The sequence below is a fragment of the Lynx canadensis genome, chromosome B2 (assembly GCF_007474595.2).
Source record: "Lynx canadensis isolate LIC74 chromosome B2, mLynCan4.pri.v2, whole genome shotgun sequence".
In the NCBI taxonomy this organism is placed as follows: Eukaryota; Metazoa; Chordata; class Mammalia; order Carnivora; family Felidae; genus Lynx; species Lynx canadensis.
In genome coordinates, this window is record NC_044307.1 from 50,800,415 (window position 1) to 50,816,601 (window position 16,187).

Here is a 16,187-nt window from a genome sequence, read left to right on the forward strand (position 1 = left end):
TGTGATACCAGCAAATGTACACTTACAAACTGGTAATAGGGTACATTTTACATATGTGTGTTTCATCACAATTTGAAAGAAAAAGGACATTAGTGGGAAACTAGGGAGATCAAAATAAATCCGTGGTTTATCTAATACCAAAGTTTAAAAAAGTATATTCACCAATATAATGGCATGGCAACCTTCTCCCTTGAGCTATTAGCTGTATAATGTTGTCATTTGCCCCCTTTTGTTGGCATCAATGAAACAATTCAAACAGCATGACTAACTCCAATCAATCACAAATCTAAGCATGTATAAAGCTATTTTAATCAACCATACATAAATTATCCCCTGGTGTATTAATAAATACCTTAACCTCCCGAAGGTTCATGCATTCCTCCCAGGAATAAAACTTTCTTTTCATTCTAAAAGAGAACAAAGAAACAAATAGCATGCTTATTCCCAGTAACAGGCTAAACTTTCTTGTTCAAAAATGTTTCCATTCTAAATCCAGTGAATAGTGCTTAGAGTCAGTTTCAGTTTCTACCAAATATTACACTATCCAAAACAGCATTCTATTTGACAATCTGGCAGTGCGATTGATGCCACATCACAAAGCTGCCCCAAAGGGATGGTACAGTGCAGTCCAAGGAGGCTTTGCCTGCTGTCTTGTTCTATCACTAATTGGCTAACCTTGCCCTGGAGGCAAATCCCTCAGGCTTATTTGATCTATACTAGAGCTCTCCAATAGAACTTTCTGTACTGATGGGAATGCTCTGTACTATCCAGTATGGTAGCCACTGGACTAGACACATATGGGTACTGTGTAGTGGAATATGGCTAGCAGCTAGCACACTATAGGAACTTCATTTTTAATAAAATTTAAATTTAAATGCCATTTGGTTACTTGCCACCCTGTTGGACAACACAGTTCTAGACCCTCTGGTATAGGGGTTGGCAAATGATGGCCCATGAGCCAACTGCACCCCACCATCTGTTTTCATGCAGCCTGTGAGCTAAGAATGATTTATCGTATTTTTATTAAAAAAAATTTTTTTATTAAAATTTATTTATTTTTTGAGAGCCAGAGAGAGACAGAGCATGAGCAGGGGAGGGGCAGAGAGAGGGAGACACAGAATCAGAAGCAGGCTCCAGGCTCTGAGCTGTCAGCAAAGAGCCCTCTGTGGGGCTCGAACCCACGAACCGTGAGATCATGACCTGAGCTGAAGTCAGTCGCCCAACCAACTGAGCCACCCAGGTGCCTCAATTTATCATATTTTTAAATGGGAGGGGAAAAAAAATCAAAAGAAAAAGAAGATCTCATGATAGGTAATAATTTTATGAAATTCAAATTTCAGCTTCCATAAAGAGTTTTATTGGAATACAACCACACTCATTCATTTATACATAGCCTATGGCTGCTTTTACACGATAGCAGAACTGAGTTGTGATAGAGACCATATGGCCTACAAAGCCTGAAATATTTACTGCATAGCCGTGTACAGAAAAAGTTTGCCAACCTCGGCCTACAGCCTGAGGGGAGAGAGAGAGAACTCTATGGGCCAACCAGAAATCCAAGTTTCAAGGTTATATCTTTCATTGCACTACAATCACATGGTCTCCTTTGGCTCTTCCAGCAGCCCCAGGAAATAGATGGGGCAAGTGAGGAAACGAAGAAACAGAAAAGTCATGTCATTTTTCCCAAGGTCTCACTGTTGGCCAATAAGAGACCAACTTCCATCTCTCCACCTCACTCTCATACTCTGTTCCCAGCGTCATACCATCTGCTAGCAGAGTAATCAGTTCCTTTGTTCATGCCCCAAATATTATTTAGCCCCCAACCACGTGGCAGGGGCTTTGTCTGCACTGGAGATACAATGAGAGGGGCATCCCTCATGGAACTGACATTGCAGTGGGAAGGCAGGCATTTAATCACTTTCTGTGCTGATTGCTAGGAAGGAAAGGCACAGGGCATGGTGAGAGTGAACCCTAAAGTGACCTAATTTAGCCTGGTGTATCAGGAAGCACTTGTGGAATGAGGTGATGTTTCAATTAAGACCTGAAGGATCAATTGGCCTATGAAGGTGGGAGGTAGGGAATATCATGTGAAGACTGGGGCAGAAAGATATTTGGTGAGTTCAAGAAGCTGAAAGGCCAGAGTGGCTAGAACAAAATCGACAGTGGGGTAGTGACAGGAGAGAAGGCTGAAGAAATCAGGCAGTGGCCAAGTGATATGGCAAGTTTTAGGTCCCATTAAAAACCGGGAGCTTGATCCTAAAATTGATAGGAAGATACTGCAAACTGCTGTAGTTTGGGTTCCTCTGAAAGCAGAGCCTGAGGCAAGGACTTGGGTGCAGGTAGTTTATTTGGGATGAGATTCCAGAAAGCCAGGGCAAGGAACAGAGAAACTGGGAACGGAGGGGTGGGAAACCCACTAAAGGGTGCGTTACTGAGCTGATACCAAGGTGGGCAACTGGGGCTCAGTCCTGCTGGGGACCTTCTAAAGACCTGTGTGGAAGGTGCCCTGGTTGAGAGTCTCTCAAGTGCACTTGGGGAGGGGGTGCTGGTAGTAGGCACAGAACTGTACACATAGCATGCTGAATTCAGGTAGGACAAGGCAACTTGACGGGGCAGAGGGGACACAGCGTTTGGCACAAATGGTTTTAGACAATTAGATTCATGTGTTTAAAGTAATTCTTTCAGACTGGAATAGAGAGGGGGTAGAATGGAAGCCAGGATCCCTACAGGGGAAATTCCTCTAGTGGCAGAGGTGGTAAATGATAATGGGTTGAATGGGAGGTTAGCAGGGAGAATACAGAGAAGTAGGTGGATCAGATAAATATATGGTAGTTGGAATCTATGGGTCTAGACGGCCAATGCTGGGCCTATGGAGGGAAGTCAGGAGGACATGCAGGTTTTGAGGGGATGGCAGTGTCATTTATCAAGATAGGAAACACTGACGGAGAAACAGGTTTGGGGCAAGAGAGGGAAAACGTCGGATATAAGCTCAGTTTGGGACATAACGAGTCTGACGTGTCTGCAGGTATCCAAAATGGAGATGTTGAGAAAGTGACTAGATATAGAGATGGGTATAGCAGGAAGGCCTTAAAATGGTCCCCGAAGCCTCCCACCTCCTGGTATTCAGAGCCTTGCATAACACCTCTCCTTTAATGACTTGCTTCTAACCAATGGAATCAGCAATCTGTGAGAGGATGTCACTTCTGTGATTAGTTTACAAAAGCAAAAAGATGTAACTTCCATCTTGGTAGAAGCCTCTCTCATTGCCTTTGTGGCCCCCAAGTCTTGAAGCAAGGTATCATGGTGTAAGCTGCTCTCTGGGGAGGCCCACATGGTAAAGGACAGAGAACAGCCTCTAGCCAATAGCCAGCAGGGAACTGAGGCCCTCGGTGCAACCACCCAGTAGGTATTGAATGCTGCCCGTAATCACGTGAGTGAGTAAGCCTAGAAGTGGATCCATTCCCAGCCCAGCCTTCAGATAAGACCTCAGCACTGGCCAACACCTTGATTGCAGCTTCATGAGAGACTCTAAAGAACTCACCTAAACCATGCCAAGACTCCTGACTCACAGAAACTGTGAGATAATAAATGTGTATAGTTTTAAACCATGAATCCTTGGGGTAAATTGTTATGCAGCAACAGATAACTAAGACAGTGAGACTGGACTCAGATTGCAAAAGGCAAGTGGGGTGGGGAGGTGAAGACAGTAGTCCCCAGACTGCTACCTGTGTAAATGATCCAAATTAAGTCCTTCTCAGGGTTTCAGTTTCCTTTCCAATAAAATATTTCTTACCCTTCTCATTACTATGTCACAATATAAGACACTCTGGAAAAGTACTCGCATCATATGCAAATCTAAAGTAGGAATGTGTTTAAGACCTCTGACATGAGCATTCCAGGGCCAACAGTCATCAAGCCCACAGAAATCAATGTCTAAGACTTTCCTCCATGCCTCCCATCCACGCACCTTTAGAAAATTTGCAATGATGAGAAATGCAGAAGGTAGAGTTAAAACGATGTTGACAATGTATAGTTGAGGATGAATTGATGCGAGTGAAGAATAAAACTTACTTTTTAATAGCAATCAGCTCCCCAGACTCAATGCTTCGTCCCAGTAGGACGGAACCATAGGTTCCATCCCCAAGTTGCTTGATCGTTGTGTATCTATTCATGGTGTGCCCGCTCAGGCCGGACACTCATCTCAGGGCCGAGGTGGTGCAGTCCTGCAGAGGCAGCAGGCCTCCCCGGAGTGTAACCAGATTTTTCGATGGCAGCACCAGCCCAAGGTATTCAACAGAACGTGACTATCTCCCAAATACATATTTTCAAAGATCAGTCTTCTGCCTGGAGAGAAAAATGAGAGACAAGGGTAATTGCCAAGGTACATTTTAAGTTTGGGTATTTTTATCATCTAAATCAGGAGTCAGCAAACTATAACCCTCCAGGCTGCCACCTGTTGTTGTAAATAAAGTTTTATAGGAACACAGTTATGGCCACCTACTTGCATAGTGTCGACAGCTGCATTCACACTACAAGAACAGAGGTGAGTGGTTGTGACAAAGACTATATGGCCTACAAAACCTAAAGTATTTATCATCTGGCCCTTTACAGAAAAAGTTTGCCAACCTCTGGCCTAAATAATGCTCTTTTCCAATTTTTACAAAATGAGAGATACCATTCTTGGAAAGTGAATTCGTCACTGACTCAGAAATGAATCAGTTCCAATTCAATGCTTTTCTGCTGACCAGCCACTGTGGGCAAACACTGCATGAAAACTATGGTCGACAAAAATTGCCGAGCTACAAGAATCTGTATATTTAGTCCAGATTTAGTACTAAATATACTGTGTTCTGTGTAATTCTGCTACGATTTCCAATGTAACAAAGCCAAGAAATGCTAAAATTAAAGCTCTCCTGATACGGAACTTACATGTGCTCCACGAACTATTTGTGGCTAGGCATCAACAGTATTATTTTTACTACTAGACGTACAGAAGCTAAACAAAGAACAACTAATTTCTTAAGGTCTATATGTAGGGTATGCCCTTTTAAAGTCATTCAGTTGTGGGGCACCTGGGTGGCTCAGTCAGTTAAGCATTTGATTCTTGATCTCAGCTCAGGTCATGATCTCAGTCTGTGAGATAGAGCCCTGCACAGGGCTCTGTGCTGACAGCATGGAGCCTGTTTGGGATTCATTCCCTCCCTCTCTCTCTGTCCCTCCTTTGCTCATGCTGGCTCACTCTCTCTCAAAATAAATAAACTTAAAAAAAAAAAGTCATTCAGTTGTGTTTTCTTTAATAAATCACTGATTTTTCAATTTATAAAATTGAGTCATTCAGTCTGCCTGGTAATAGAGAATATGTAGTAATAACTTAAGTGATTGCAATGCTTTTATGTAAACATTAATATAAAAGCTAAAATAAAAATAAGTTTTTTTTAAATATAAGCTCTACACCCAACATGGGGCTTGAACTTATGACCCTGAGATCAAGAGTCACATGCTCTACCAACTGAGCCAGGCACCTTGAAAATAAAGGTATTAAAAACAAACAAACAAAAAAAAACCCCCTATAGCTGTCAAACTAATTACTGAGAAGCCAAAAGATCAGAGAATACTGATTAGAAGTATGTGACATTCTGCACCTAAATCCAGTCTATGCAGCTTCTCCTTCCAGAAGAATTCCAGTGAATAAATGTTGATGGAAAGAGGAAAATAAAAAATTCACTATTAGGTAAATACCACAGTAAGATTTGTTACAGACAACATTCACTGATGGATGCAACTATTAGTGAATGAAAGGTGGAGGAGAAACTGGATATTTGCATAGTTTCAAAGTATCTCTTAAGACACTTACTAATTCCAAAAGGAAAGATGATTAACTACATAGGGAAAAATCCAGCAAAAACTTCCTTACCCAAGTGATCAAATTCAATGTAACCATTAATGAAACTTATGACATCATGAACTCTGGATATGATGCTTCGAGAAGGGCATATCCCCTTCCGTGGCATTCTTATCAAAAATGCAGAACTTCAATCTATTCATAGGAAAACTTCAGACAAACCCAAAATGAGGGACATTCTACAAACAAATGACTAATAGTCTTCAAAAGTGTCAAGATCATAAAAGGCAGGGATAGGCTGAAGAACTGTCACAGATTGGAGGCAATTAAAGAGACATGACACCTAAATGCAATATGGGATCCTGAATTGGATCCTGGAAGAGCAAAAAGACATTAGTGGAAAAGTTGGTGAAATTTGAATAAGGTCTGTAGTTTAGTTAATAGCATAGTGCCAATGCTAATTTCCTAGTTTTGATCATTGTTTTATGGTTATGGAAGATATTAATATCAGGGGAAGATGAGTGAAGAATTTCTAGGAATTCTCTGCACTATTTTTTGCAACTCTTCTGGAAATCTAAAATTAGTTCAGAATTAAAAATAAATCCAGGGGCACTTGGGTGGCTCAGCTGGTAGAGCATGTGACACGTGATCTGAGGATTGTGAGTTTGAGCCCTATGTTGGGAGTAGAGATTACATTAAAACATTTTTTTAATAAAATAAAATATTAAAAAATAAACCCAGTTACAACCTACTGAATGGGAGGAGATATTTGCAAATGATATATCTGATAAGGGGTTAATGTTCAAAATATACAAAGAACTGATACAACTGAACACCAAAGAAACAAATAATTCAATTAAAAATGTGCAGGGGCCTGAATAGACATTTTTCCAAAAAAGACCTACAGATGGCCAACAGACACATGAAAAGATACTCAGTATCACTCATCATCAGGGACCTGTAAGTCAAAAATACAAGATATCACGTCACACCTGTCAGGATGGCTAAAATAAACAAACAACAAGTGTTAGTGAGGATGTGGAGAAAAAGGAACCCCTGTGCACTATTAGTGAGAATGCAAACTGGTGTAGCCACTGTGGCATGGAGGTTCCTCAAGACATTAAAAATAGAATTACCATGTGATCCAGTAACTGCACTACTGGGTATTTACCCAAAGAAAAAGAAAACACTAATTCAAAAACATATATGCACCCCTATGTTTATTGCAGCATTATTTAGAATAGTCAAGATATGGAAGCAACCCAAGTGTCCATTGACAGATTGATGGATAAAGAAGATGTGACACACACACACACACACACACACACACGAATAGTACTCAGCCATAAAAAAGAATGAACCTTGTTATTTGCAACAACATAGATGAATCAAGAGAGTATGTTAAGTGAAGTAAGTCAGTCAGGGAAAGACAAATGTCATATGATTTCACTCACATGTGGAGTTTAAGAAACAAAACAAAACAAAGGAGACAAAAAAGACTGTTAAATATAGAGAACAAACTGTGGTTGCCAGAGGGGAGGTAGATGAAGGGATGGGTTAAAAAAACAAAAAACCAAAAAAACCAGTCTATGTTCTTGTGAAGGTTGTGCAAGACCTCAGGAAGCTTTACATGTAAAGGTTATGTCTGATTTCACCACACTCTATCATATAACTGGAGAGCTTTCTGAGATTAAGCTTCCCCCATCGCAAACTCATTTCCCTCTCTCTAGAGCCATTTTAAGGCCCCTGGTTAAAGGGGAATTTTCCTTCATCTTGAAGCGCTACAGGATCAAACTCCCTGCAACTTCCTGCAGCAGCTCTTTATAGTGATGTATTCCATTGCTGATTGATAAATATTTATAAAGCACCTTCTGTATGATAGACCCTATGTTAAAGCCTGGGGATACAAAGAATATACAATATCGTTCCTTTTTTCAAAGACCCTAGTCTCATGGCAGGGGATGAGGCTGGTGGGTGGGCCCAGATATGTACTCATGAATATGCACTAAGGTATTTCAAAAACACTTAGGTTTGAGGTACAGGACGTGGGAGGGGTTAAAGAGAACACCTGCCCCTGGCTTCCAGGTAGGTCAATTCCATCTGGGCTGAGGAGGGCATAAGCAAAGTCTTCATAAAAGATGGAGCTTGAAAAAAACAAGAAAAGTAGGTGTTCTGTTAGGTAAGACATTCTAGCAGTCCAAGGAGCTGAAACAAAGGCATAGGGGCTTCAACCTGGGAGGGAGGGGGTGGGGAGCTTGGAACTGGAGAGACAGAACCCCAGAGTTTTATTTGTGGAGGGCCTCAGATGCCATTTTGAAAAACAGAGGCTTCGACTGGATTCTGTACTAGGGAAAAAGGAAGCACTACAAAGGATGTCATTGGATCAGTGGAAACGACTGGAATACAGATGACAGATTAGGTAAAAGTACTGCATCTGTATTACATTTCCTGAAGTGGATGCTTGTCCTGTGGTTCTATAAGAACATAGTGTTAGTTTTAGAAAATACATCCTGAAGGATATACAAGTAAAGGACCACGATGTATGCAATTTCTTCTCCACTGGGTAGAACAAAAATATTATGTGTGTGAGGGGGAAGGGTGTGAGTATAGAGAGGGAACAAATGGGGTAAAATGTGAATAATAGGTATATTGGGGTAAAGGTATATGGGTTTTCTTTGTACGATTCTTGCAAGTTTCTTCCTGTATGTTTTAAATTACTCTACATTAGGAGTTTAAAAGTGCTCTTCAAAATGGTAGAGGAAGGGAATCATTTTATTTCAGCTTAAAACATACAAATGTAGATTTTTTTCAATAAAATTTACTATTAGAGGGGCGCCTGGGTGGCTCAGTCAGTTAAGCATCCAACTTCGGCTCAGGGCATGATCTCACGGTCCGTGAGTTCAAGCCCCGCGCTGGGCTCTGTGCTGACAGCCTGGAGCCTGGAGTCTGCTTCAGATTCTATGTCTCCCTCTCTCTGACCCTCCCCCGTTCACACTCTGTCTTTCTCTGTCTCAAAAATAAATAAACACTAAAAAAATTAAAAACAAAACCCCTACTATTAGAACACTATCATATACCATGGCTGTGTCTCAACATAACACAGAAAGAGTACTTGAACCACAACATAGGCAATTTTTGACTCTGCATTTGTTTTCCCCTTTTTCATATTTATCTCCATCTATTTTTGATGACATATATGATTTCTACATCATTCATAATTTCATTTCCAACAATAAAAATTCCTAAACCATTGTTGTATGTCATTCCTAAAAATCACTCGTACCTTGATTTGTCACATATCAGCTAATAAATCACATGCTCTATTAAAAAAAAGAAAGAAAGAAAAAAGGAGGCTTTGAGTTAGAGGCAGTGGGACGTTAGTTATGTTTTTTTTTTTTAACTTGAGAATAACATGATCAGATTTGTATTTTGTAATCCAATTAAATAGAATATTTTCTTAATGTCCAAATAAAACTTGCCTATTCTAACTTAAGCTAATTTCTTCATGCTTTGTGTTTTTTTGCAGATAAAGAAACTCACAAAAATATGTGTGGACATGAAATTAGTAATCCAATGTGTGTCTCTCAGCCTTCTTGTGCTTTAATTATGCAACCTTTCCTCATAGGACCTTTTTCCACTCCTTTAATTATCTTTGGCATTCATCTCTGAATCCTCACACATTTCTCCATCCCCTTGATGAGTTGTGGTGACCAATCTTAATAATGATGTATGTTCCAGTACCACGTGGGCTCTCCCCCACTTTTTTTTTTTGCAATGGCATCATACTACTGATTCATATCTATAAATTATTAATCATAGAAGCCCTTCTTTGGTAGTTAGGGTCCTACTACTTACTCATCCAATTAAATTGTATAATTGGGATAGTGCTTTCCTAGATTATCATTGAGAAAGCTGTTTGTGAAAGAATTAAGAACTTCAGTGAAGTTAAGATAGAGTCATTTATTTAACATGGCCACCCTAACAATTTCTCTTTGTTATAGTTTGTCATATTATCATAGAACAAAATTCAATTACTCTAGCAAAATTTGACTCTCACCATGCCATGATAGCTGCTTTTTAATCTTACATTATTTCAGGTAATTACATAAATGATTGTACAATGGGTCAAACTACTGTCTCTTCAGGCACTGATGTCAGGTTGACAGCGTACAATTTTACTGAAACTTTACTAAGATGCTAAGCATTATGCAAGGATTTAGGGGCACATTATGGATAAGATAAGGGTCCTTCCTTAAATAACAACAAACACGATCCAAAAAAATGTAGAAAGTACTATGAGAATATGGTACAGAGAGCAACCAACTCCTGGGTGGAGGGAGGGATCTGACAACCCTTTGGAGAAGAGGTAGTTATGGAGATATTGAAGAATGAGCAAAGTTTTGTTATACAGAAAAGGGAGAGAAAGGAATTACAGAGGAGGAAGCTATGTGTGAAATGTCGGTGGTACAGGACCTTGGTGTGTTCACAGGAGGGCAAATGCCTAGTGGTTCCATCCCTGGCTGAACATTAGAATCGCCTTTAAAAAATTTTTTTTAATTAATGTTTATTTTTGAGAGAGAGAATGTGAGCAGGGTAGGGGCAGAGAGAGGGAGACACAGAATCCGAAACAGGCTCCAGGCCCTGAGCTGTCACCACAGAGCTTGACACGGGGCTCAAACTCACGAACCACAAGATCACGACCTGAGCCGAAGTCAGACGCTCAATTGACTGAGCCACCCAGGTGCCCCTAGAATCACCTTTTAACAAATAACTGATGCCCAGGCCCCACCTCTAAGGAATGAGGTCGGGGGCGGAGGGGGGGTGGCGGAGGGGGGGAGGATGAGTTTCAGTAGTTAAGAAAGCTCTCCAGGTGATTCTAATGTGGAACTAGGCTGTGAAGTATAGGGTTAGGACATAAAGACCATGGAGGGCAGTAAAGGAAATGGCAGGAAATCCCTAGAAACTCAGGGTAGGACCCAGCAGAGAAGGGGTATATTTGTCATGCAGGAATTTGGTCTTTACTCTGCAGGGGGGAGCTCTCCAGGGCTTTCAAGCAGGGAGATGATTGGAGAAAGATCCCTCTGGAGAACAAACAGATGTTAGGATAGAGACACCAGAAGCATAGAGACTAGTTTGGAGCATCTGCAGTAGTCCAGGTGATACCTGCTGAAGGCCTGAACGAAGGTCCCTGACTGGATGAATCTCAGATACAGGAGATACAGGTTTGGAATAGGGAATGTGTGTTTGTGTTACTCGGACAAGGTGCAGAAATAATGGGTCTGTTTTCTAAGGTGTTGAATTTGACGTATGTACAAAACCTCTCACTGGAGATGCTCCATAGATAGCTACAAGCGGTTTTATTTTTTCCAAAGACAATGCATTATTGGAGCTCTTAGGAGCACAGCATTCAGACAAGGTTGATACATTGCACAACTCTGGATGACAAACTTTGAGAGATACTGAAGAACACAATCAAGGGCCTAAATAAACACACAAGAAGAGTAGTTGAAGAAAGAATACTTGAAGTGAAAGAGACTTAGGAAGCCATGATCATAGTTTCAAGTGTACAAAGGGGTATAAGAGAGAAGGATTAGTTACGCTATGTCTGGATCCATAGAACAGACCATGGCCATTCTCTTGGCCTTCTAGTCTCTACTCTAGTGGATTATTTCCCATACTAAAAAAATGCAGTGGTATTATTCAAATTAGCATTACACAAGAAGCATCAGTCAACCCAAAGTCTATTCTGAGCACACCCCAGCAGGAACTGGTTAAATACATTTGAGATCAGTATTTTCAGTTCACCATTTTTGTGGGGCCCCAAATATGATGACTCATGTCATAATCTGAAACTAAACAAAACCCCCACTGTGCCTCTGGGGAAAACAACAGGGCAATGGACAATGCAGTAGAAAAAAGAAGGAGAGACAGCAGATGCCATGCTGATCTACCCAATAGCAATGTTCCCTTCTTGCTTAATTACAAAACCCTGATTTTATTCAGGATCCAACATAATCAGGGATGGCAGCCACCTACACAGCCCCAGGGCCCTGAACTCTGACTCAGTCTAAGCCAAGCAAAGCAGTTCCACTTCTCACTAAAATTTGTTTAGGAATGGAACTATGGCTCCCACTTAGAAGATGGAAAGGAAAGTGAGCTGGTAAGGGAAAGAGAAAGGCTTCTGAGAAGGAAAGATAAAGACAATTGACAAAGAGGCTGGCCTATGTTTCTGCCTTTAACATGGTTGCATAAAACTGTAATGTTTAGGGCTGAGACAGCCTTCTAGTGACTATGAGAAATCAGCTCTAAAGATGAGAATCCAATCTGCTGAGAATGGATAAAAAGAAAGAAAGAGGAGGCTGAGTCCATGATAATATGATCTCTGAAAATATCAGCTTTAGATTTCTTGTTATATGACCTAATTAAAGGTCTTTGTTGCTGAAGCCAATGTTAGATATTCTATTGAGTACAGCCGAAAGCATTCCGGATACAGTAGACTAAGGCTACCCTGACTTAAGAGGCCAAATACAAAATTCTATCTATACCGAAGGTGGTAGATTAATCAATCAACAGTTTGAACTTCTGTGGCTAGCATGGTTTTGAAGACTAAAAGAGGAATATAGCTGGAGACAAATTAGAAGAAGTAATTCTCTGCTAGCCTAAGGTTTATTTTCCATTGACCATGATCTGCTTCCAATCTGGAAGAACAAATGACTACAAATCTTGTGATGAAACAAACATGACTGTCCAAATATGGCCCTGGGTGTCACTCAGAGTTGCCTGCACAACTAGCCAGCTGGGACTGGAGATTCTTCTCCCCAGGATTTATCCAAACCCAACTTCTCTTGGACATTGAAGGTCCCTCCAAGTTAGGCAGACGGCGCTCCCAGATAAATATTCTCTATAGCTGGCAACTAAACCTAGATTCTGTAAATCCTCTAATAAGGGCCCAATGGACAACACCGTTCTGATGCCCACGTGGGACCCACTCTGGATGTTACCAGTAGTGAAACTTACCGCATGGAACAACAGAGCTTAAGTGAAAGGCAACCAAGGAAATCCTAGAACTCTCAGTCTGAGTCTTAGCAGGAAAGAAGTTTCAACATACTAATGACTGTTTGTATTGTACACTCCTCTTTGATGCTTGAGAGACAGCTACATCTACAGAGTCAGTTCTTGACAAAAATTAAGTGACAAAAAGAAGATAACCATCAAATGTGTAAAATGCATATGTGAAATAAAAAGTTTGGTACTTCAGTGTATTTTATTAACTGAGTGTTTCGGAATGCTCATTTAGAACAAAAGCCACTATGCACTACTCTATGTTTTTAAACTGTAGCTAACTCAAGATGACTCAACTCAGTATGAAAATAAATCATGGTCATATCATTCTGGTTCCCCTCAAGCCCATCATGTCTTCTCCTCTCCACGACATTGTGTCTGTAAGTCAATCCATTGAGATCTCAGTACATAAGGAGAAGACAGTTTCTACTTTTGAGTTCTTTACAACTGGTAAAAATTTTACAATTTTTTACAACTTGATAAAAAGGCAAAGTACTGTCTTTTCCATGAGTGAGGTTTACTCACATTTATGTTGCACAACATAGAAATGTATGAAATATATATTTTTATATAAGTATACACATATTGGGGCCCCTGGGTGGCTCAGTTGGTTGAATGTCCACCTCTTGGTTTCAGCTCAGGTCATGACCTCAGTGTTTGTGGGATTGAGCCCCACATTGGGGTCTGTGCTGGCAGCGTGCAGCCTGCTTGGGATTCTCTCTCTGCCTCTCTCTCTCTCAAATAAATAAATGAATAAAAAAAAATAAACTTATTATCAAAATAAATAAACTTAAGAAATAAAGAAGTATACAAATATTTCAGATATACAGGAATATCTGAAATATGCTCAAAAAGTTAAGTAGCAACAAAATACCACACGTGAAAAGTTATGCACAAGGGACTATGCTCAGTTCTGAGACATAAGATCCAAAGAGCTGTGGGAGGAGGATCTTGGCCTGTAGGACCTTCCCATGTAACTAGGAGGTGGAACATACCAATGACAGGAGACATGGAGGTTGGGGTAGGTTCCCAGGAGGAGTGTGGAGACAACAAGAATGCTATAGGTGCACAAGAAGAAGTCACTTTGCAAACCACAGGTAAGGAATCTTAAGGCTTTGGGTGACTGACCTCTAAATAATGGCTAATTTCTCTTGTTGAGGACATGCCATTTACCCATATGCTGACAAAAAAAATAACCTTTAAAAAATATATAAAAACCTCTTCCTTATCAGCTGAATTAGTTTCCCATGGCTGTTGTAACAAACTACTATAATAGTACCCTGGTGGCTTAAAGCAACAGAAATTTATTCTCTTACAGTTCTGGATGTCAGAGTCTGAAACCAGTACTGGGCTTCTCAGTGGGCTGAGATCAAGGTATAGGCACTTCCTTCAGAAGCTCTAGGGGAAATCCCTTCCTGGTTTCTTCCAGCTTCCGGTGGCCGCTGGTCTTCCTTGGCTGTGGATGCATCACTCCAGTCTGTGGTCATGTTGCCCTTCTCATCTGGGTGGTGTCAAATCTCCCTCTGCTTAAGAATTTGTATTTGCATTTACGCCCACCCAGATCATTGAGGGTACCCCCCTCACCTCAAATCCTTAATTTAATACACATCTGCAGTCTATTTTGCACATAAGGTAACATTCCAGACCTGATATCTTTGGGGGATCTTATTTAGTCTACTACTCTCCAACAAAAGTCTCTAAGCCTTTCAATCATCTGAATTATGGAGCAGTGCTTTTCATTCATTCAAAGTTGAGTGTTTTAGGAATGGAATCAGAAATCTGTGCTTACTTACCCAACGAGTTCCTTTTGAAATACAGAGAGGATTTCTCTTCAATTTTGCACAGTGAGTGGACAAGACTTGACAATTCTGACTGAAATCCCTGAATATATGACATTAGCATATGGTGATTCCCAAGTGTGGACCAGGGGTTGCCAACTAGCAGCCTGAGAACTGAATTCAGAGGTATGCTTTGAGGCTACATTTAAAAATGGGGGGGGGGCGGCCCTGGGCCGCTCAGTTGGTTAAGCGTCTGATTCTTGATTTTGGCTCAGGTCAGGATCTTGTGGTTGGTGGGTTGAGCTCTGAGTCAGGCTCAGTGCTGACAGTAGTCTCTTTCTTTCTCTCTCCCCCCTATCCTGTACTTTCTCTTTCTCTGTCTCTCTCAAAGTAAATAAACTTTAAAAATAAAAATAAAAATAGGAACTCTACGGGCGCCTGGGGGCTCAATCGGTTAACGTCTGACCCTTGATTTTGGTTCAGATCTTGGATCCCAGGGTTGTGAGATTAAGCCCCACGTGGAGCTCCCTGCTGGGGCTGGAGCCTGCTTGGGATTCTCCTCCCCCCTTCTCTGCCCCTCCACAGCTCACGTGCATGCACTCTCTCTCTCTCTCTCCAAAATAAATAAAACATTAAAAAAATAATAATAAAAATAGGAATTCTAATATACAAAATGAGATTTGGGGTTTCTCTGGAAAAACTGAAGAGCTAATAACACGGGATCCTTAGCCTTCTATGGTAATAAGAAGCTAGAGAAATGTCACCATCCTTTTAGACTTGACAAGAGTCCCCATGCTCATCACAGTCCTCATTTTGCCTGTTGTCCCTAAAATGGATACCACATAGGTGCCAATATTTTTAGTTGTCATTATTTTTGTACCTTCACACCACTTGGTTACTGGTAGAAAAATATTTCTCTGTTCCTGTACCTCTATTGAAAGAGACAAAGTAAAACCCAGCCTGAACCACGCGCGGCGCCCCCCGCACCCCCCCCCCCCCCCGCCAGCTCCCGAACTGCCACGTTTGAAGAAAACTGGAGAAGAAAAAAGATGGTTTTTTTTTTTTTTAAAAGAGAAGGAGCAATTCCTTTCCTGTTTAACAAGCACATACCCAGCTTTCCTGAGTCTTCTACATTTCTTCCTCTGCCTCTGACAGAATTTGAATTCACAGCTCCCAGTACTGACTGCCGTAGTAGTGGAAGGAATGCAGCCACACATCTTTAACATGGGAATCGGCTAACCTGGTGATGAGCAGTGCTCTAAATACTGCTTTGGACTCCAAGAATTAACTTGGATAAAGCCACTCGTAACTAAGCCACACTTAGCTTCCTAATATATCAATTAAGCCAAAAGGGCAGTAATAATAATAATTTAAATACTTAGCATGTGTATAGTACTATTATGAGTGCTTTACATATATTAATGCATTCAAATCTCACAGCTCAATCCATAGACGCTATTATTATTATCCCTATTTTACAGATAAGGAAACTGAGGCACAAGCAA

General features: G+C 40.8%; 1 protein-coding gene across 1 annotated transcript in view; it reads right to left on the minus strand.

The window, feature by feature from the left end:
* CILK1 (ciliogenesis associated kinase 1) overlaps window positions 1-16,187 on the minus strand; it is a 56,837-nt gene that overhangs the window by 30,802 nt on the left and 9,848 nt on the right. The window contains 2 exon segments of the mRNA XM_032593180.1: window positions 353-407; window positions 4,072-4,344. Of these exon segments, the coding sequence (XP_032449071.1) occupies window positions 353-407; window positions 4,072-4,172 (156 nt within the window). The 5' untranslated portion in view covers window positions 4,173-4,344.